General features: G+C 53.7%; 1 protein-coding gene across 12 annotated transcripts in view; it reads right to left on the reverse strand.

Annotated features, from left to right (window-relative positions):
* Positions 1-889: 889 nt before the first annotated feature.
* The window catches only part of CERCAM (cerebral endothelial cell adhesion molecule), a 45,502-nt gene continuing 26,807 nt past the window's right edge, over positions 890-19,584 (reverse strand). For 5 of the 12 annotated variants that reach the window (XM_053561194.1, XM_053561161.1, XM_053561171.1 and 2 more), the window contains 15 exons: positions 15,486-15,584; positions 15,183-15,296; positions 14,119-14,958; positions 12,599-12,709; positions 12,312-12,429; positions 11,624-11,758; positions 11,281-11,485; positions 7,320-7,439; positions 6,900-6,976; positions 6,712-6,818; positions 5,446-5,578; positions 4,700-4,827; positions 4,335-4,538; positions 3,555-3,801; positions 890-1,435 (listed from right to left, as the gene is read on the reverse strand). In XM_053561194.1, the coding sequence (XP_053417169.1) occupies positions 3,555-3,801; positions 4,335-4,538; positions 4,700-4,827; positions 5,446-5,578; positions 6,712-6,818; positions 6,900-6,976; positions 7,320-7,439; positions 11,281-11,485; positions 11,624-11,758; positions 12,312-12,429; positions 12,599-12,709; positions 14,119-14,609 (2,076 nt within the window). In that variant the 5' untranslated portion in view covers positions 14,610-14,958; positions 15,183-15,296; positions 15,486-15,584 and the 3' untranslated portion in view covers positions 890-1,435. Of the gene's footprint in view, positions 1,436-3,554; positions 3,802-4,334; positions 4,539-4,699; positions 4,828-5,445; positions 5,579-6,711; positions 6,819-6,899; positions 6,977-7,319; positions 7,440-11,280; positions 11,486-11,623; positions 11,759-12,311; positions 12,430-12,598; positions 12,710-12,788; positions 12,963-14,118; positions 14,959-15,182; positions 15,300-15,485; positions 15,585-19,584 lie in introns of those variants that run through there. The other 7 variants (XM_053561126.1, XM_053561201.1, XM_053561180.1 and 4 more) reach the window with 3 other exon arrangements.

The raw sequence follows: 19,584 nt of genomic DNA on the forward strand, positions 1-19,584 counted from the left end.
CACTAGAATGACAGCTTAATGAGGTCAGAGATGTTTTTGTCAGTTTTCCTCACTGGCCTACAGGAGGTGCTCAATAAATGGTAATTGAATGAAACAAGGGGATGCCTGAAACCTGGAGAAAAGGTTCTTGCTCAGGGTCACATCATCCAGAATCAATGATTTTCATCTTGGAAAAAAACAAAGCACTGAGTCCTCCAACCCAAAGTCCTTCTCATAGTTATGCCAGGTCCTAGACCTCACCCCCAGGACAGAGACGAGGGACAGCCCAGCCATTGGGACTGCCTGTGGAACTCTGCCAGAATTGGGGTGCTCCCTCAAGGAAGGGGCTCCTCTAAGAAGGGAGTCTGCAGATACCACTGCCACAGCCCTGCACTCGTGGCAGCCACAGCCATGGAATATCTCCCCCTGTTCCTTTGGCTGCCTGGGTGCAGGCCTGGGAGACAGCTGCTGGGCCCAGAAACCTGACCCTATGGGGGAGCGGAAAGAGCAGCAGAGGGCGGCAATTGCTGCAGGAGGCCCAGTGCCCCCCTCCCATTGTTGGCCTGGAACCAGCCAAGGCCCTCTGTCACCTTGCACCCTCTGGCGGCCACATTGGATCTTCCCAACCCCGCCCAGGGAGGGGGGGGCCCTCTTTCTCACACCAGGTTTCCAGATGTCCACATGAAGATCCAGAGGGCCAGGGCATCAGCAGCCTGTGAGGCCTAGGCCCACCAAACCAGTAAGGTGAGGCTGCCAGTGATCAGCCCACCAGATGAGCAGTCTCTGTGGACCAGGCTCAGGCCAGGCCACTTTATACCCACCCAGCCCCAATTACCAAGGAGTAGACAAAAGCACAGGGAGGGGAGTGATGCTGGCAGCCTGACTGCTCCTCCTACTGCCCTCCCTCTTTGTCTCTCCAGCTGCTCACCCACAGATGGGGATGCCTCCTCCCAGGCAGCTGAGATGCAGAGGTTCAGGCATGAGTTAAAAGGATAAAGAATAAGTGCCAGGTGGCTTTTATTGCTGTGCTGGGCACCAGGTCTGCTCCCTTCACTTCCCTCTGTCCAGGGGAGAGAGCGCTGGAGAGACCCAAAGGTGAGCTGGGGACTAGGCTGAGGCTCCAGTGGCTGACTCCTGGGGAGGGCTCCTGATGTCTGGCCATCTTGACAAGGAAGGCTGGGGAGCCACATCCTTCCCTGTACCGCAGGCCCTGAATCAGCCAGGGCAGGACTGGGGGACAGGGGCCAACAAGGCCTACCCTTTTACATGTGAGACCTTTGGGGAAGGGGATCTCTGAGTGGTTTCCCCCTATAAGATGCATTGAGAGAGCAGAGCGGCCACACCTAAGGTGGTCGCCAGGTCTCTTAGGTCTGTGGCTCCTGCCAGCAACCTCTTCCTCTGCTCCCCTGGAGCTGTGGCCTGCTCCTGGGAGCTTCTTTGGAGTCACCATCTGAATCTGGTAGGAAAGGAAGGGCAGGAAGAGAGAAATAAAACTATAGTTATGGCCAGACATGGTGGCTCACACCTGTAATCCTAGCACTTTGGGAGGCTGAGGCGGGTGGATTGCTGAGCAAGAGCAAGACCCCATCTCCACTAAAAATAGAAACACTTGGGTGGTGCCTGTGGCTCAGTGGGTAAGGCACTGGCCCCATATACCAAGGGTGGAAGGTTTGAACCTGGCCCCGGCCAGCTAAAACAGCAGTGACAACTGCAACAACACCAACAAAAAGCCAGGCATTGTGGCGGGCGCCTGTAGTCCCAGCTACTTGGGAGGCTGAGGCAAGAGAATCACTTATGCCCAAGAGTTGGAGGTTGCTGAGAGCTGTGATGCCACGGCACTCTACCAAGGGCAACAAAGTGAGACTCTATCTCAAAAAACAAACAAACAAACAAATAAATAAATAAATAAATAGAGGGCGGTGCCTGTGGCTCAGTGAGTAGGGCGCCGGCCCCATATGCTGAGGGTGGCGGGTTCAAACCCAGCCCCGGCCAAACTGCAACAAAAAAAATAGCCGGGCGTTGTGGCGGGCGCCTGTAGTCCCAGCTGCTCAGGAGGCTGAGGCAAGAGAATCGCGTAAGCCCAAGAGTTGGAGGTTGCTGTGAGCTGTGTGACGCCACGGCACTCTACCCGAGGGCGGTACAGTGAGACTCTGTCTCTACAAAAAAAAAAAATAAATAAAATAAAATAAAAATAAAAAATAAAAAAAAAAAATAAATAAATAGAAACACTAGCTAGGTATCATGGTGGGTGCCTGTAATCCCAGCTACTCGGGAAGCTGAGGCAAGAGGATCCCTTAAGCTCAAGAATTTAAGGTTGCTGTGAGCTATAATGATGCCACAGCATTCTGCCTCCAGAAAAAAAGAACTAGTTACATAGAATCAGAGAGATTCTGACACTGACAGATACAGATACGGACACAGAGAGCCAAGGACAAAGAGAGAAAGCTACAGAGAGATGCAGAGACAGCCCTACGCATAGCTGGACATAAACAAAACCAGAGACAGACAAGGGACCCAGGAGCAGTGGCTCACGCCTGTAATCCCAGCTCTCTGGAAGGCTAAGGTGGGTGGATTGCTTGAATTCACAGGTTCAAAACCAACCTGAGCAAGTGCAAAATCCTATCTCTAAAAATGACAAGGTCGGGCAGTGCCTGTGGCTCAGTGAGTAGGGCGCCGGCCCCATATACCGAGGGTGGTGGGTTCAAACCCAGCCCCGGCCAAACTGCAACAAAAAAAATAGCCGGGCATTGTGGCGGGCGCCTGTAGTCCCAGCTGCTCCGGAGGCAGAGGCAAGAGAATCACATAAGCCCAAGAGCTAGAGGTTGCTGTGAGCCGTGTGACGCCATGGCACTCTACCGAGGGCAGTAAAGTGAGACTGTCTCTACAAAAAAAAAAAAAAAAATGGCAAGGTCAGCTGGGCACAGTGGCTTGGCTCATGCCTGTAATCCTAGCACTCCAGGAGGCCGAGGCTGGTGGATTGCCTGAGCTCACAGGTTTGAGACCAGCCTGAGCCACAGTGAGACCTCATCTCTAAAAATAGCTGGACATTGTGGGTGGCACTTGTGGCTCAGTGGGTAGGGCGCCGGCCCCATATACCGAGGGTGGTGGGTTCAAACCCGGCCACAGCCAAACTGCAACAAAAAAATAGCCGGGCACCTATTGTGGGTGGGCACCTGTAGTCCCAGCTACTCGGGAGGCTGAGGCAAGAGAATCGCCTAAGCCCAGGAGTTGGAGGTTGCTGTGAGCTGTAACGCCAGAGCACTCAACCAAGGGTGATAAAGTGAGACTCTGTCTCTACAAAAAAAAAAAAGAAAAAAAAATAGCCAGGCATTGTGGTGGGTGCCTGTAGTACCAGCTACTCAGGTGGCTGAGACAAGAGAATCGCTTGAACCCAAGGGTTTGAGGTTGCTGTGAGCTATGATGGCACAGCACTCTACTGAGGGTCACAAAGTGAGACTCTTATCTCAAAAAAAGAGAGAGAGAAAGAGAGAGACAGGGAAGAGGAGGAAGAAGGATGAGAAGGGGACAACAGAGACTGAGACAAAGACCCACCACAGAAGAGCCCAGGACCTCACCTAGAGCTCATCCCGGGGGTGGAGACTGTGCCCACTGCTGCCAGCCAGGTCTAGGCGGGGCCCACGCAGGGTCTTTTGAGAGCCACTCCAGCTGAAGAGGCGGCCACTGTCGTCATCCCAGGGGGAGGATGTCTCTGTGTCACTGAGCCACCCAGCATCCCCTGCGTAGTGGGTGGGGGCAGCAAGCAGGGGCCGGGCCGAGAAGGCACGCAGGTCCCTGGGCCAGAAGTGTGCCTTGTACTGCTCACTGTGAGGCGAGAGGACAGCTTAGGGGAACCAAGGAGGGCTCTTCTTCCCAGACCATACATCAGCCCAGAACTGGCACTTCACCTACCCAAAACACCTCACTGCCCTCTCATCTAGTCTTCACCACAGCCCTGAGAAGTAGAATTGCTATTATCCCCATTTTCCAGATGAGGAAACTGAGGCTGAGAACTAGGAAGTTGTTTGATTAAAAGCCACATGGGGGGCGGCGCCTGTGGCTCAAAGTGGTAGGGCACCGGTCCCATATGCCGAAGGTGGCAGGTTCAAACCCAGCCCCGGCCAAAACCCACAAAAAAAAAATAAAATAAAATAAAAGCCACATGGGCTGCCAGAATTCACACCTATGTTGGCCTGACTCCAAGGCTAGGCTGGGATATTCCTTGGTGACCTGGAACAGGTGACTTGGCCTCACCAGTCTCAGTCTCGCCAGCTACCCAGTGAGGGGACTTACTACTTGCTGAGGTGGGCTCCTGGGTGGGATGCCCCTGCCCCATCCCACCCCCATCCATGTCTCACTTAGGGTGCTGGTCAAACATGATGGGCAGGAACTCATCCACAGGCAGCATGCGATGCAGAGGCTGGGAGGCCAACAGCTTGCGGGCACCCGCCAGGCTCAGGGCGTATGCCAGTGTCCAGTAGGAATACCCAGCCACCACTAGTCCTGGCAGCCCCTCCACAGCTGCTTCCTCCTCAGGATTCACCTGCTTCCGGCCAAGGTAGCTACAAGTGACATCAAGGATCCCAGGAGTCACTTAGGTCCTGGGGTGTCACAGGGCTCTTCCCCCATCCCATCCAATTGGGCCAGCCAGGATTCTAAGCAGGAAGAAGCAGGCTCCAGAAGGCCCCCTGTTCCCTTGTCACTGGGGGTGTAGGCTGCCTACATCAGGTCCCAGGGCAGTTTCTCTGCATCCACGTCCTTCATCAGCCTCTCCAGCCGTCCCTTGAAGTTGCTCTCAAAGCGCACGTCATCCTCAAACACCAGCACCTGGGCCAGGCCCCTGGCAGACACCTGAGGTACACAATCAGAGTCACTATCCCCTTCCCTCCTGCCTATAGCCCAAACTCTGCCCAGCCGGTTATATTCCAAATGCTCAGGCTTGGCCATATTACCCAGTTGCTCCAAAGCCTGCTGGGGCTCCCACTGCCCAGGGACTGAAATTCCTAACCTTGCTCTGGCATTCAAGGCCCTCCAGGCCTCCACTCAAGCTGTCCAAACAAGAGTCATGACAATAGTCATGACCCCAGGGGCACAGGACCAGGAAACATCCCTCTATTGCAGGAGGAAGACAAACACACAGGGAGGGGAAATGACTTGTCCAAGGACACACAGGCAGGAAGCAGCAGAACTGGGATATGAACCTGCTTCTCCTGGACTCCAGGGCCCGGGACTGTGACTTTGGCCTTCTCAGCTTTCCTAAAGGAAGCTGGGTTATGGGTGGGGGGAGACTCCAGCCCCCAACATCCCAAAGAAAATGTACTTTTTGTAACTTTTGGAAATCCGAAAAGAACAGGAAATCAGCTCAGTAAATAGCTGCTGGCTGGGTCCCTGTTCCGTTCACTCACTCCCATTCACCGAGCCTGGGCACAGAACAGCCAAGGGTGCAGGCCCAGGGGGTGGCGTCCTCACCTCCTCCCAGATGGAGTAGTGGCTGAGGAAGCAGCCCACCTCGCCCTTGGTCAGCGTGCGGCCTGAATGGGGGTCCTGGTAGCCGGGGAGCAGGTCCACACCAAGGCTCCTGATGACACTGCTGTTGAGTGTCCTGAGGAACACAAATGTGTAACAGGGTGAGACTGCCACCAGAAGGGCCTAGCCTGTGCGTATTAGGGACGGTTGCATTGCAATCTGGTTTCAACCATGTAACTCTTGCATGAGGTCTGGCACTGAAGCCGTCAGTGACTGGACCTAGGAACCATGGCCACCTTGGAAGTATGATAGGACAGACATAACTATTAGGATATACCCTAATCTGATAGGACCAGGGTGACCCTAGGGGAAAGGGTAGCAGGGTGCTGCCTGAGGGGAGGCACCCCAGGACGATGCGAAACATGGGAGACGCTTCCTAGGCAGAGGAAAGGACAAACATCCTATGGTCAAAAGAACTAGGGGCTGAAAGGAAACAGCCATGGGTATATGGGGCCCCATGATCCCTACTGGCCACAGGAGCCTGGATTCCCCTGGGGACCATGGCTAGCCTGCCCCGACCCCCACCCCCTCAGGGACCCAGCTCTAGGATTAATAATGCCTAACCCATGGGCGGCGCCTGTGGCTCAAGGAGTAGGGCACTGGTCCCATATGCCAGAGGTGGTGGGTTCAAACCCAGCCCCGGCCAAAAAAAAAAAATAATAAAATAAATAAATAAATTAATTAAAAAAAAAAAAATGCCTAACCCTGGGCGGCGCCTGTGGCTCAAGGAGTAGGGCGCCAGTCCCATATGCTGGAGATGGCGGGTTCAAACCCAGCCCCGGCCAAAAACCAAAAAAAAAAAATAATAATAATGTCTAACCCTTTGGAATACTAACCACGTGTCAGGCCCTGGCTAACTCTTCCTGAGCCCTACAAACCTGAAAGCAAAGTGCATTATCTGCTATTTACACGATAGAGAGGGTGGAGAGGTGGTTAACTGCCAGAAATCACACAGCTGGTGAGGGGCAGTGCTGGAATCCAGACCCTAGAGCTTTAACCACCATCTTCTGCCCCCTCTGGCAGGCCCAGGCAGGGTGTCTCGTCCTGGGTTTTCTACCTTGGTACTCCCCAAGACAGTACCACTCAGGCCCTACTCAAATACCTCCTGGAACAAGAAACTTATTCAACTTGGTTGCTTCTTCCACTCCCAGGGAGCTCAGAGATGAACCACTCCCAAGTGTCCAAGGGCCCATTCCCAGAAAGTCTCACCGGCCATCCACAGCATCCACCACTCGCCCAGAGATCTCCATCTCCCAGAGTGAGCTCAGCATGCGCTCACGGCGGTCGGACCTGCGGGCCAGGCTGATGACAAAGACCTGAAGGAGGGATGAGTGTAGAGGCAGGAAGGGGAGAGTCCATCCACCTCCTGCCCAATCCCACAGGTTGAGGGGACTTACCTCATCAAACCCCATCTTGCTAGGCTGCTTTGGGGGCCGAAACACATGAGCCGAGGTTTGCATGGGGGGCCCGTCCACTGCAAAGGAAGGCATGACCCAACAAGAGGGTTGGAACTTCAGGTGGCTCCTATTAGCAGCCACCTGAAGTTCTAACCTTGACCTCATTTCTGCCGTCTTAGGGGCCCAGCAGGAAGGGCCCCCTGCGGTCACAGAATCTACCTGGCCCCATTGCAGAGATGAGGAGACTGAGGGCCAACAGGCAAAGGGACTTGCTCAGAGTCATGGAACAAGTTAGGGTTCTAACCTTGTCTAGAACCCCGAGTCCAGTGCCCACTCAGGTCCAGGGCCCAAGAAAAGGGGTACTGTGGGGAGGCAGGGAGCCCCAGTAGCAAGGTGTGGAATAGGCCCCCCAGGACTCACCTAGCGCTTCCAAGATTAGGTGGATGAAGTTGACCCTCTCGTCCTCCAACCCCTGGTGGGCTTTCACAGGAACATTCATGTACCCATAACGCTGATCATTGCACACATGGACTGAGATCCCTGCAGAGATGGGCTGAGTGAGTGTTAGAGCCTAGAAGTCCTAGGCCCAGCACTGCCAGCAACCCAATGTGTCTTTTAGACATTTTCACTTTGTCACCCTCAGTTGAGTGCCGTAATGTTATAGCTCATAGCAATCTCAAAGTCTTGGGCTCAAGTGATTCTCTTGACTCAGCCTTCCAAGTAGCTGGGACTACAGGCACCCACCACAACGCCCAGTTATTTTTAGAGATGAAGTCTGGCTCTGGCTAAGACTGGTCTTGAACCCGTGAGCTTAGGCAATCCACCCACCTTGGCCTCCCAGAGTGCTAGGATTACAGGCATGAGCCACTGTGCCTGGCCCTCCAATGTGAGAGTCTTGTCTGGGACTCAGTTTCCCCATTTGGGACCTGAGAGAGAAAGGGCTCCATTCACACAATTATCTTTCTGCTTTATTCATTCAACAGACCCGCTTAGGGCACCTGCTGGGTACTAGGGCAGTGATGAGTGGTGGAGCGCAAGACACACAGAGTTCTTGCATCAGGGGGTCAAGGTGAGGAAGGAGCAAGCCAACTCCCACCTGATAAACAGCCACAGGATGCAGTGGGCCCTGCTGCTTCTCCCCGAAATCCCTAATCCAAGAATCATCTCCTGTGTCCAGACCCCTCCACGCCCCTTCACATTGTCTCCCACTGGCACCCAGGGTGGCCTTTTCCCCCTCCAATATTTGTCACCTTTATTATAATTACCCTCTGGGCAGTCACATGGAGTCCATGTCCAGCACTGAGCACACAGCCGGGCCCAGGGCAGGGACACAGCAGCTGGGTGGTCTTCAGACCACTGAACGGGTAACAACGCTGTCACTTGAAGTAGTGGTCGCCATGACAAAATAAGGGAATGCATTTGTTTCCTCTCAATTTTTCCCTCCATTTATTTGTTTTGCCTTCCGTTGCTTTTTGCACTTGATAATATTTTCCTTCTTGCATACTGCGTACCCCAGACCTCCCTAATACCTCATACACAAAGCAGAATCATGGCCACGCAGTGGGTCAGCCTGTAATCGTAGCACTGTGGGAGGCCGAGGCCGGAGGATTGCTTAATCTCAGGAGTTTAAAGTTGCTATGAGCTAGGTTGAGGCCATGGTACTCTAGTCCAGGTGACAGAGCAAGACTCTGTCTCCAAAAACCCCAAAACAAAACAGAATCACAACCCTCTCTGCTGTGGCCACCACTGACACTTTGCTTGCTCAGATGTAATACTTTTTTTTTTGTGTGTGTGGTTTTTGGCCGGGGCTAGGTTTGAACCTGCCACCTCCGGCATACAGGACCAGCGCCTTACTCCTTGAGCCACAGGCACCGCCCTCTATTCACCCTGCCTGCCCACCAGCAAAGTCCTCCATGCACCAGACAGTTTATACCCCAAATAGCACGTTCTCTGCAGCCTTCTCAGGAACTTCACCCCCACACTGATGTCTTTGTCTCTCATCTTCTGACTCTTCCTCAGGACTGGATTAATTTCCTCCATATCCACTTTCTAGGAACTTTCATCTTTTTTTTTTCTCTTTTTCAGACAGCCTCAAGCTGTCACCCTGGGTAGAGTACCGTGACATCACAGCTCACAGCAACCTCCAACTCCTGGGCTCAAGCGATTCTCCTGCCTCTGCCTCCCAAGTAGCTGGGACCACAGGTGCCTGCCACAACGCTCGGCTATTTTTTGGTTGCAGCTGTCCTTGTTAGGCGGGCCCAGGCTGGATTCGAACCCACCAGCTCAGGTGTATGTGGCTGGCGCCTTAGCCGCTTGAGCCACAGGCGCTGAGCCAGAACTTTCATCTTAAAAATAACTACCAACACCAGAGTGATCTTTTCAGTATGCAAATCTGAGCACAGGGCACTATGATGGCTGCCAGTATGCTCAGGATAAAGACCAGGTACTTGCCTGTCAGGTGCTCAGAGGCTGTCCCGGCCTGCCTTTCCTGCCTCTGCCTGCACTGTGTCCCCACTCACACTGTGCTCCATCCATCTGCCTTCTTATGTTCCTTGGTACCGCAGGTCCCTCTACCTGAAATGCTTCCCTGCTCTTTTCGCCTTGTTAATGTTTGCTTATATTTTAGATTTCAGCTCAAAAGTTCACTTCCTCCAGGAAGCCTTTCCTGACCAGGCCAATTCCAGTGTAATCTCCCAGATCACATATCATCAAGTTCTCCTTTGGTCACCATTGCAATTGGAGATTGATTTGCATGCCCCCCCCCCCTTTTTGGTCGCCCTGGGTAGAGTGCTGTGACGTCACAGCAACCTCAAACTCTTGGGCTCAAGCGATCCTCTTGCCTACTGCTGGGACTGCAGGTGCCCACCTCCACACTTGGCTAATGTTTCTATTTTTTTTTTTTTTTGCAGTTTTTGGGCTGGGCTGGGTTTGAATCCACCACCTCCGGCATATGGGGTCGGTGCCCTACTCCTTTGAGCCACAGGCGCTGCCCCTAATGTTTCTATTTTTAGTAAAGAGGGGATCTCACTGCTGCTCAGGCTGGTGTCGAACTCCTGAGCTCAAGCAATCCACCCACTTTGGCCTCCCAGAATGCTAGGATTACAGGCATGAGCCAATGCACCAGCATGGCCCTTTGATTGATAGGACTAGAGGTTCCAGGAGGGCAGGGACTCCCTGATTTTATCACCCATCTCCTTAGTGCTTGGCACATGGCAAGTGCTCCATAAATTTTAAACTGGTAAAGGAATCCATAAAAATGCCCAAGATTGGATAGCCAGAAAGGCATCTGACCCACTGGAGCAGTGGTTTTTTTTTTTTATAGAGACAGAGTCTCACTTTATGGCCCTCTAGAGTGCCATGACATCATACAGCTCACAGCAACCTCCAACTCCTGGGCTTAAGCGATTCTCTTGCCTCAGCCTCCTGAATAGCTGGGACTACAGGCGCCCACCACAACGCCCAGCTATTTTTTTTTGGTTGCAGTTCAGCCAGGGCGGGGTTTGAACCTGCCACCCTCGGTATATGGGGCCGGCGCCTTACTGACTGAAGCACAGGCACCGCCCTGGAGCAGTGGTTTTACGAAAGGCTGTGGGGGGCGGCGCCTGTGGCTCAGTGAGCAGGGCGCCGGCCCCATATACTGAGGATGGCGGGTTCAAACCCAGCCCCGGCCAAACTGCAACCAAAAAATAGCCAGGCGTTGTGGCGGGCACCTGTAGTCCCAACTACTAGGGAGGCTGAGGCAGGAGAATCACCTAAGCCCAGGAGTTGGAGGTTGCTGTGAGCTGTGTGACGCCATGGCACTCTACCGAGGGCAATAAAGTGAAACTCTGTCTCTACAAAAAAAAAAAAAAAAAAGAAAGGCTGTGGGGCAGCTCCTGTGGCTCAAAGGAGTAGGGCGCCAGCTCCGGTATATGAGCCAGAGGTGGGTTCAAACCCGGCTCCGGCCAAAAACAGAAAAAAAAAAAAAAAAAAAAAGAAAGGCTGTGAGGGGCGGTGCCTGTGGCTCAGTGGGTAGGGCACTGGCCCCATATACCAAGGGTGTCAGGTTCAAACCCGACCTGGCCAGCTAAAACAGCAGTGGCAACAGCAACAAAAATAGCCGGGCGTTGTGGCGGGCGCCTGTAGTCCCAGCTACTGAGAAGGCTGAGGCAAGAGAATTGCTTAAGCCCAAGAGTTGGAGGTTGCTGTGAGCTGTGACGCCATGGCACTCTACCAAAGGGCAACAGAGTGAGATTCTGTGTCAAAAAAAAATACAGAAAGAAAGGCTGTGAGAATGAACAGGATGAAATGCAGAGTGAGCAAAGGCATGCTTAGCAGAGGAAACAGCATGTACAAAGGCTCAGAGGCCTCCAAGAAATGCTCAAGGAGGGCTGGTCCTCACCAGCAGCCTGGCAGGCATAGGCGAAAACGATGATGTCGTCGAAGGGCCAAGTGTAGTTGGGATGAGGTGGGTAGAAGGCGAGCTGGGCTGCCCCTTCGGCCCGCAGGGATACCAGGAAGGTGGAGTGAACCATAGGCACACTGAAGCAGCCCCGGCGCTGGCGATTCTTGGTGGGGAAGTACTCAGCTGTGCGGCGGTAGTAGCCCTGGGGAAGGGGGGTGCTCTTGACTGTGAGAGGAGTGCCCCTGCCACAGCCCACAGACTCCATGGGCTTCAGGCTCTCTGCACTCCACATCCCTCCTCTGGACCTCAAAGTTCCTAAGACCCTTATCCCTGGCCTCACCTGGGGGGTGATCCCACACCAGAAGTTGGAGTAGTAGGTCTGGGAGTCCAGCATTGGGGCCACCACTGGCAGTCCCTGTTCCACCAGAAGTCGCAGTGTCTGATTGTTGGTCAGAATGTTGTCTGTGTCTGCAAACTTTGGGGAGGGGAATGTCATATCCTCCAGCCCTTGAGTCATAGGCCTCAGTCCTATGTGGGCTACAAAGTTCATTAATCCCTCCAAATTGCAAGAGACCCAGAGGGGCTCCTAGGATCCAGTGGGAGTTCCCGGAGAGAAGTCTAATCAACAAACCCAGTAGATCTGTTTCTGGACCAGTCTGGGGCACTGGCTTGGCTCAGGAATTAGGTCCAAAGATTATACTTGAGTTGCTGGTCTAACTACCTTATCTGAGATCTGGCTTAGGGAATGGATCCAAACGTCTACTCTGAGCTCTAGTCCAGTTTACACTCTGGGCTCTAAACTAGGAATCTAGGCTCAGTATACATCCTGGGATCTGTCTCAGGGATCTAGGCTTAGTACCTACTTGGAGCTCAAACACAGGGAGGCAAGCTCAACTTCTGATTTGGGTTCTGTCCCATTTAGCCTGCTGAAGGATACCATCTTCAGGTGATTCAGTCATATCATGATTACTATTAGGGATAGATACTATCACCCTTTGGAAGCCCAATCTTAGGCCAGGCTTCCTTACCAAGATATAGTCAGCTCCCCAGCCCCTGGCAAAGGTGAGGGCTTCCTGCTTCAGCTCCATCAGAAATTGGTGCCTTTCTTTGGTCCAGTGCTTGGGACCCTCTTCATCTGGGTAGGACCTGAGAGGATAAAGAGATGAGATGTCCCCATGGAACAAGTACCTCTCTCTTTCTGCAAAGCAGTGGGCAGAGCTGTGGCTGGGGGGCTGTGGCTCTGGGCTGTCCCTTTTTCTCTTTGGGTTACTGCTATTCCCTATCTTACCCAGCACCCTGCCCCTCAGATCACAACCTGGTGTCCCCCTCAGGCCTCCAGACCACAGTTGCATAGTCATCCCCCACAGCTGCTAGCCATTCCTGTAGCATCTCCGTGGTGTTGTCCACATTGTGGTCTGTGGCGCACCTGGGAATAGGAGAAAAAAAGGTGAGGAGGCAGTCACCAAAGGACTCTTGAGGCAGCCCTGACCCCAAAGCATCAACACCTTTGAGGCTGGCCTCTCCTAGGAGCAGTGGAGGGTACGTATGCTATAGCGGAGAGGGTGGAGGCAGGACAGTCAGGTCCTAATCACAGTTCTGTGACCTGCTGTGTGACTTCAGGCAAGTCCTGTCATTCTCTGGGCTTCATTTTCTCCCTCTGTAGCTTTAAGCTGTCCTTCCTATGTCATGGGCCAAGATAAGAGAAGATGAATGCATTTCGAAAGATGAAAGGATCACCCTCGCCACATTCCCTGGTTATTGTCCTTCCTTGCTGTGTGACCACAGGCCAGCCCATTTCCCTCTCTGAATCAGGACTAGAAAGAAGAGCTGCTGCTTTTCTCCAAACTCAGTAAGAACCGTGCTCTGAGCATCCCTGAGAAGGCTGAGGGGCCCACGTTCTGTTGCCGTGGAGCACAGTCTTCCCTCTCCTGGTGAAATGGCTCTCATAAGGAAGTGGGTAACTTAGCCAGGAGCCCAGGTTTTAGGCGATGCTGTCCCTTTAAGCCAATTCCCCAGAAGTGAAGACTAACTACGTGTCAAGACTTACAGGGGTGGGAACTAACTAACTCCCAAACTGTGGTAATTGTGGGCAGCCTCACCAGGCCACCGGCTCAGAACCTGCACAGCTTTTGGTGTGTTGTAGGGGGTGGTTTGTCATTTCTCTCAATTTATCCTCAACCTCAGATTGGGACTCCTCCCTTTTCTGGCTATAGGCCCAAGACTATGGCCTCTGATCCCAGTGTCCTATAGGGATGCCAGAGGGAAGAGACTCCAGGGAAGGGGGCTGGCCTTGGCTGACAAGACCCAGCCCCTCTACCAAGACAGGGTGGCAACAGTAGTGCTGGAGGGAAGCCAGTCTGACACCCCTGCACACAGGAACCCAGGGGTGAGGGCGCTTTGCCTGCTCCTTGGGACTCTCCTATCTGTGCCATTCCTGCCATGATCCCTGCCAGTATGGGCCCCATGGGATTCCAGAGGTCCCTATCTGCTCCTTTCCCAGTCAAGCCGACCACAGGTCCCACAGGGGTTGATTTTGGGCTCTGGGGGCTGGGCAAGACCAGCTGGGCCCAACTTACACACAGAGGAAGCTCCAAGAGAAGCAGGGGCCTAGAAGAAGGGGTAAGTGTCCCAGGGTCAACCTATGGCCTCAGAGGTCTGGCCTTGAAGGGCAAGGGGTCCTGTATGGGGGCTTAGGGCTGTGAAGGGCCTGTGTGAGGGGAGCAGCCTGTCTGAGTGATGTCTGGGGAGGGAGTGGAGGAGGCTGCCTGGAGCGGGGGCCATCTGCGAGGTTAGGGCGTAGATGCCAGTGGGTGCCAATGCCCAGGTCTCTCTCACCAGAGGGCCAGCCTGGCCCGGGGGTACTCCAGCCGCTCCAGCGCGCCCAGGTAGTGGGGCAGTGAGTGCTCAGCATTGCGGGCCAGGATAGCCAGGACCACCGTGGGCAGCGGCGGCTCCGCGACGCCTGCAGCCTGCAGCCGCGGCCCCAGCAGGAACAGCAGCTGAAGCAGCGGGGCGGCGGAGACAGAGCGCATGGCGGGTGCTAGCGCGGCGGCCCCGGGGGCTCCCGGCCTGGCCGAAGAAAGCGGGCGGGGCGGCGGGATGGGCGGGGCCGAAGAGGATCTGGAGGAGGTGGAGGAAGGAGGACTGCGAGGGGGTGGGATGCCGTACCCTCCAACGAGGGGGGCTCCCACCCTCCACCAGTTTTCAAGTTTCCTCCGTCCAGGACAGGGGAGGGCCAGGGTCCGGAGATCCACCACACGTGCAGCCCCACCCGCTGTACCCCAGAGGGGTGAAGGGGTTGGGGGGTTAGTCTGGTGTGTCAGCATCGGAGCCTGCCGGGCATCTGAGAACCCTCGACGCCTGGAATCCCTGAGCGTTCAACTCTTGGAATCTAGATTCCCAGGTCCGTGCATCTGAATGCGGACTGCAGCCGCAGACCCGGCGGCCTTTCCGGGGTTCCCAGGCTCCCGCCCACTCCTCCGCCCTCGGGCGCCCTCTGGCGGGCTCAGACGGAAACTGCGCAGACCAGCCGGGCGACGCGTGGGCAGAAGAGGAAGGCCCAGCTTAGGGGGTGGAAATGGGGTTCCCCCGACCTGCGCTGGCGGTCCCGCGGCGGTTCGCGCCTGACGCGTCACCATTGTTGCCTCGGTCGTCAGCACCAGCATTGCTCCAGCCCTTTAAGAGAGTAAACCCAGTCTTAGTCTGAGTGCAGAACTAGGGGTCACCACAGAGACCCTCACGGCCACCCAGCCCTCCTCCAAAACAGAGCATACAGCCTCCCCTGGGACAGAGCCTGCTGAGATGGAAAGGAGTCTCCAGCTTCTCTTGGGAGAGGAATAGAAAAGGGAAGAGGCCTGGAGGCACCAGAAGTGGGTTCTAACTGTGCACCTGCCACTAACCTCAGATAGGTCACTTTCACTGGGCTGACAGCATCACCTTGGCTGGGAGGGTTTGCAAGGATTTCTCCAGCGAATGAAAGCACTTTAGCCTTCCTCTGACACACAGGAAGGGTTCTGCTTAAGAGGTTGGAGGAGAGAATTTCCTCTTTATTCTCCGACCCACCACCGGGAAGATCTACTTTCCTATGGGGACCTTTAAGTCTCCCTTCAGCCTCTTCTGGGGGTCAGGGAGAAGGACTACGCCTGCGCACGCTATCGACGCTGGAAGAGGAAGGGTAGGGGCCCAGCAAGGGAGGGACTTACCTAGTGATGGGGTAGCATGTAGGGGCACTGCACCCTGGAATCCTGTCGCCAGCCTGGCTCCAAAGCCTCCACCAGATGCTTCCAGTGGGGCCAGTGGCCCTGCAATGAGAAGGCTCCTAGGTCCAATGGAAGCATCTTGGGAAGATACAAGAGATCCCTGCCTTGCATGGTAATCTCTGGCAGGAAGCTGCCCCCAGGCCCAGAACAGGGATTTCCTTCTAAAGTGAAGCAGTGTCTCTAACACCCATCCCGAGACATTACAGAGCCTCTTCCCAGCCTTTTGGTTATGAGAGGGCTATGGTCTGAATGTTTGTGATCCCCAAAATTCATATGTTGAAACAAATGACATGGTATTAAGAGGTGGGAGCTTTTCGAGGTGGTTAGGTCATAAGGGCTCCACTCTTAGGAATGGGATTAGTGCCCTTATAAAAGAGAACTGAGGGGCTCTGTGCCCGTAAGTCAGTGGTTAGCTCACATACAGTAGGACTGGTGGGTTCGAACCCGGCCAGGGCCTGCTAAACAACAATGATAACTGCAACAAAAAAATAGCTGGGTGTTGTAGCAGGCGCTTGTAGTCTCAGCTTCTTGGTAGGCTGAGGCAAGAGAATCGCTTAAACTCAAGAGTTTGAGGTTGGTGTTAGCTGTGACGCCATGGCACTCTACCAAGGGTGACATAATGAGACTTTGTCTCCAAAAGAAAAAAATTAAAAAGAGGCCTGAGGAAGTTTGTTCCACTGTTCTGCCACATGAAGACATGACTAGAAAGCCCTATCTGTAAGGCATGAGTCCTCACCAGATACCAAATCTGCTGGTGCCTTGATCTTGGATCTCCCAACCTCCAAAACTGTGAGCAATAAATTTCTGGTTGTTTTTAAATTACTCGGACTAAGGTATTTTGTACAGCACCCGAAAAGGACTAAGAGAGGGGGCTTCCAGATTCTTCCCTGACTTGAATCTTCTTTCTCCTCCCTCTAGTCCTCCCATCTCCACTCCCTGCCTCCCCAATGTACCCAGTGGTCCAGACTGTCACTAACTCCGTGTCCCAGAGCTTGCCATCACCCTGCCTGGAAGAACCCTATAGCCATCCTGCTTTGGGACAGGTTGGGGCTATTGCAGACCCCCAGCTGGGCTTTCATCCAGTTCTGATTCTCTATGCTCCCTACCCCCTCTCCTCAGTGGCATTTCAAATGCACCCAGTATTCTTTTTTTTTTTTTTTTTGTAGAGACAGAGTCTCACTTTATGGCCCTCTGTAGAGTGCCATGGCCTCACACAGCTCACAGCAACCTCCAACTCCTGGGCTTAAGCGATCCTCTTGCCTCAGCCTCCTGAGCAGCTGGGACTACAGGCGCCCGCCACAACGCCCGGCTATTTTTTGGTTGCAGTTTGGCAGGGGTCAGGTTTGAACCCATCACCCTCGGTATATGGGGCCTGGTGCCTTACCGACTGAGCCACAGGCACCTCCCTGCACCCAGTATTCTTATCCCCTCTCACTCCCCACAAGCAGGCATCTCTGCTGCTTTTTAAAGAAAATAGAAGCTGTCACCTGGGAACTCTCATTTCCAGCCTCCAAACCTTCCATCCCTTGCCCACAAGCCAGTCTCTTGCTCTTCCCTCCTGTTATGATGTAAGAGGTGGGCTCAGCACCTGTGGCTCAAGTGGCTAAGGCGCCAGCCACATACACCTGAGCTGGCGGGTTCGAATCCAGTCTGGGCCCGCCAAACAACAATGCTGGCTGCAACCAAAAAATAGCCAGGCATTGTGGCAGGTGCCTGTAGTCCCAGCTACTTGGGAGGCAGAGGCAGGAGAATTGCCTGAGTCTAGGAATTAGAGGTTGCTGTGAGCTGTGATGCCACAGCACTCTACCCAGGGCGATAGCTTGAGGCTCTGTCTCAAAAAAAAAAAAAAAGAATGATGTAAGAGGTGCCCTCTCCTCACAACAAAATCTCCTGGACTCCATGCCGTCCCCTTGGACTTCCTGTATCCTCAAACTCCCTCTCCTCTGGTCCTTCCTTTCATATGCCAAAGGACCTGAATCTTTCCCAACTTTAAAATAAGAAACACCGGGCGGTGCCTGTGGCTCAATGAGTAGGGCGCCGGCCCCATATGCCGAGGGTGGCGGGTTCAAACCCAGCCCCAGCCAAACTGCAACAACAACAACAACAAAAAATAGCCGGGCGTTGTGGCGGGCGCCTGTAGTCCCAGCTGCTCGGGAGGCTGAGGCAAGAGAATCGCTTTAGCCCAAGAGTTAGAGGTTGCTGTGAGCCGTGTGACACCACGGCACTCTACCGAGGGCGGTAAAGTGAGACTCTGTCTCTACAAAAAAAAAAAAATTAATTAATTAATTAATTAAAAATAAAATAAAATAAAATAAGAAACACCAACCAGGCTGGGCATGAAGGCTCACACCTGTAATCCTAGCACTCTAGGGGGGCTCACACCTATAATCCCAGAACTCTGGGAGGCCCAGGCAGATGAATTGCTTGAGCTCAAGAGTTCAAGACCAGCCTGAGCAAGAGCAAGACCTCGTCTCCAAAAATAGCCAGGCATTGTGGCAGGTGCCTGTAGTCCCAGCTACTCAGGAGGCTGAGGCAAGAGGATCCCTTGAGTCCAAGAGTTTGCAGTTGGCTCAATGCCTGTAGCTCAGCGGCTAGGGCACCAGCCACATACACGGGAGCTGGTGGGTTTGAACCCAGCTGGGGCCTGCCAAACAACAATGACAACTACAACCAAAAAATAGCCAGGGATTGTGTCAGGCACCTGTAGTCCCAGCTATTTGGGAGGCTGAGGCAAGAGAATCACTTAAGCCCGAGAGTTGGAGGTTGCTGTGAGCTGTGATGCCATGCATGGCACTCTACTGAGAGTGACAAAGTAAGACTTTGTCTCCAAAGAAAATAAAAAAGAAAGAAAGAAAAGAAAAGAAAAAAGAAAACCCCAACCAAAGTGCCTATGCAGCCTCCAGGTACAGCCCTAACTAACTCTCACCCTCCCTCCAAACCTCTTGATGGAGAATCTGAACTTTGCTCACTCCCTCACTTCCTTCCATTCCAGCTTGACACATGACAAGACTGCTGCCACCAAGCTGCTCCTGCCGAGACTAGAGTTCTCTGGTCTCTCCTCTGTGTGAACCCTTCCTCCTCATCCCTCATCCAGAGGGCTCAGCCCTGCTTCAGCAGCTGACTGCAAGGACAACTCCCTCTTTCTAGAAACCTAACATCTCAACCATCCACCAGAACCCAAACTCCACTTATCACAAACAGACTCCCAATCTTTTCGCCAAATCTGCTGCTCCTTCAGTACTCCCCCCACCCTAGACAATGGCACCTCAGCCCAGCCTGACCCGCAAGCTGGAGACCTAGGTGTCCCTAATGACAAGTCTCTCTGTCCATCACAGACTCCATCCCCTCATCTGGCCAGGCCACCTCCTTAGCATCTCCTGTAGAGGGCTACCTCTTTCCTTTTGCTCTGCTATTTGCCTAGCTCAGGATATCAGCATCACTAGCCTGGGCCACTGCACCTCCCAGCCTCTGTTCCCTACCATGGCCACCACCGGGCTTTCTTCCAGGGAACCATTCTGCACTCAGCAGCCAGTTCTAAAATTCTCGACATCCTTCAAGGGCTGTCCATTGCCCTCAGCATAGAGCTCAAACCCCTCAAGGGCAGCAAGGCCTCCCAGGGCCTGCCTTCAGCTTTTCCAACTCCTCTGACCTCCACGCTCCTCTATCTGCTGCTCCAGTCAAATTGCAAAATTTACAGTTTCCAAAACAGTCCAGGCTTTTGGATCTTTTTTGTTTCCTTTAATCCCTCTGCCTGGACTGGTCTTTCGCTTCCTGGACAACTCCTACATTATAGGCCTTGCAGCCTCAGCTTAAACTTCGTTCCTCTGCAAAGCCTTCTGTGATGTCATGTCTGGGGGAAACCCCCCTACATAGCACTCTACATGATCCCATTCATCCAGCAAACGTTGTTATACACATGCTCAGTGCTGGTAGAGCTCTAAGTACTGGAGACACAAAGGTGCACAAGACAGACACGGTCTCTGTTCCTAGGACACTTACATTCTGGTCAGCACAGTCAGCAAGCAAACCAATAAGTGCACAG

Source organism: Nycticebus coucang, chromosome 2 (genome assembly GCF_027406575.1).
Source record: "Nycticebus coucang isolate mNycCou1 chromosome 2, mNycCou1.pri, whole genome shotgun sequence".
NCBI classification, from domain to species: domain Eukaryota; kingdom Metazoa; phylum Chordata; class Mammalia; order Primates; family Lorisidae; genus Nycticebus; species Nycticebus coucang.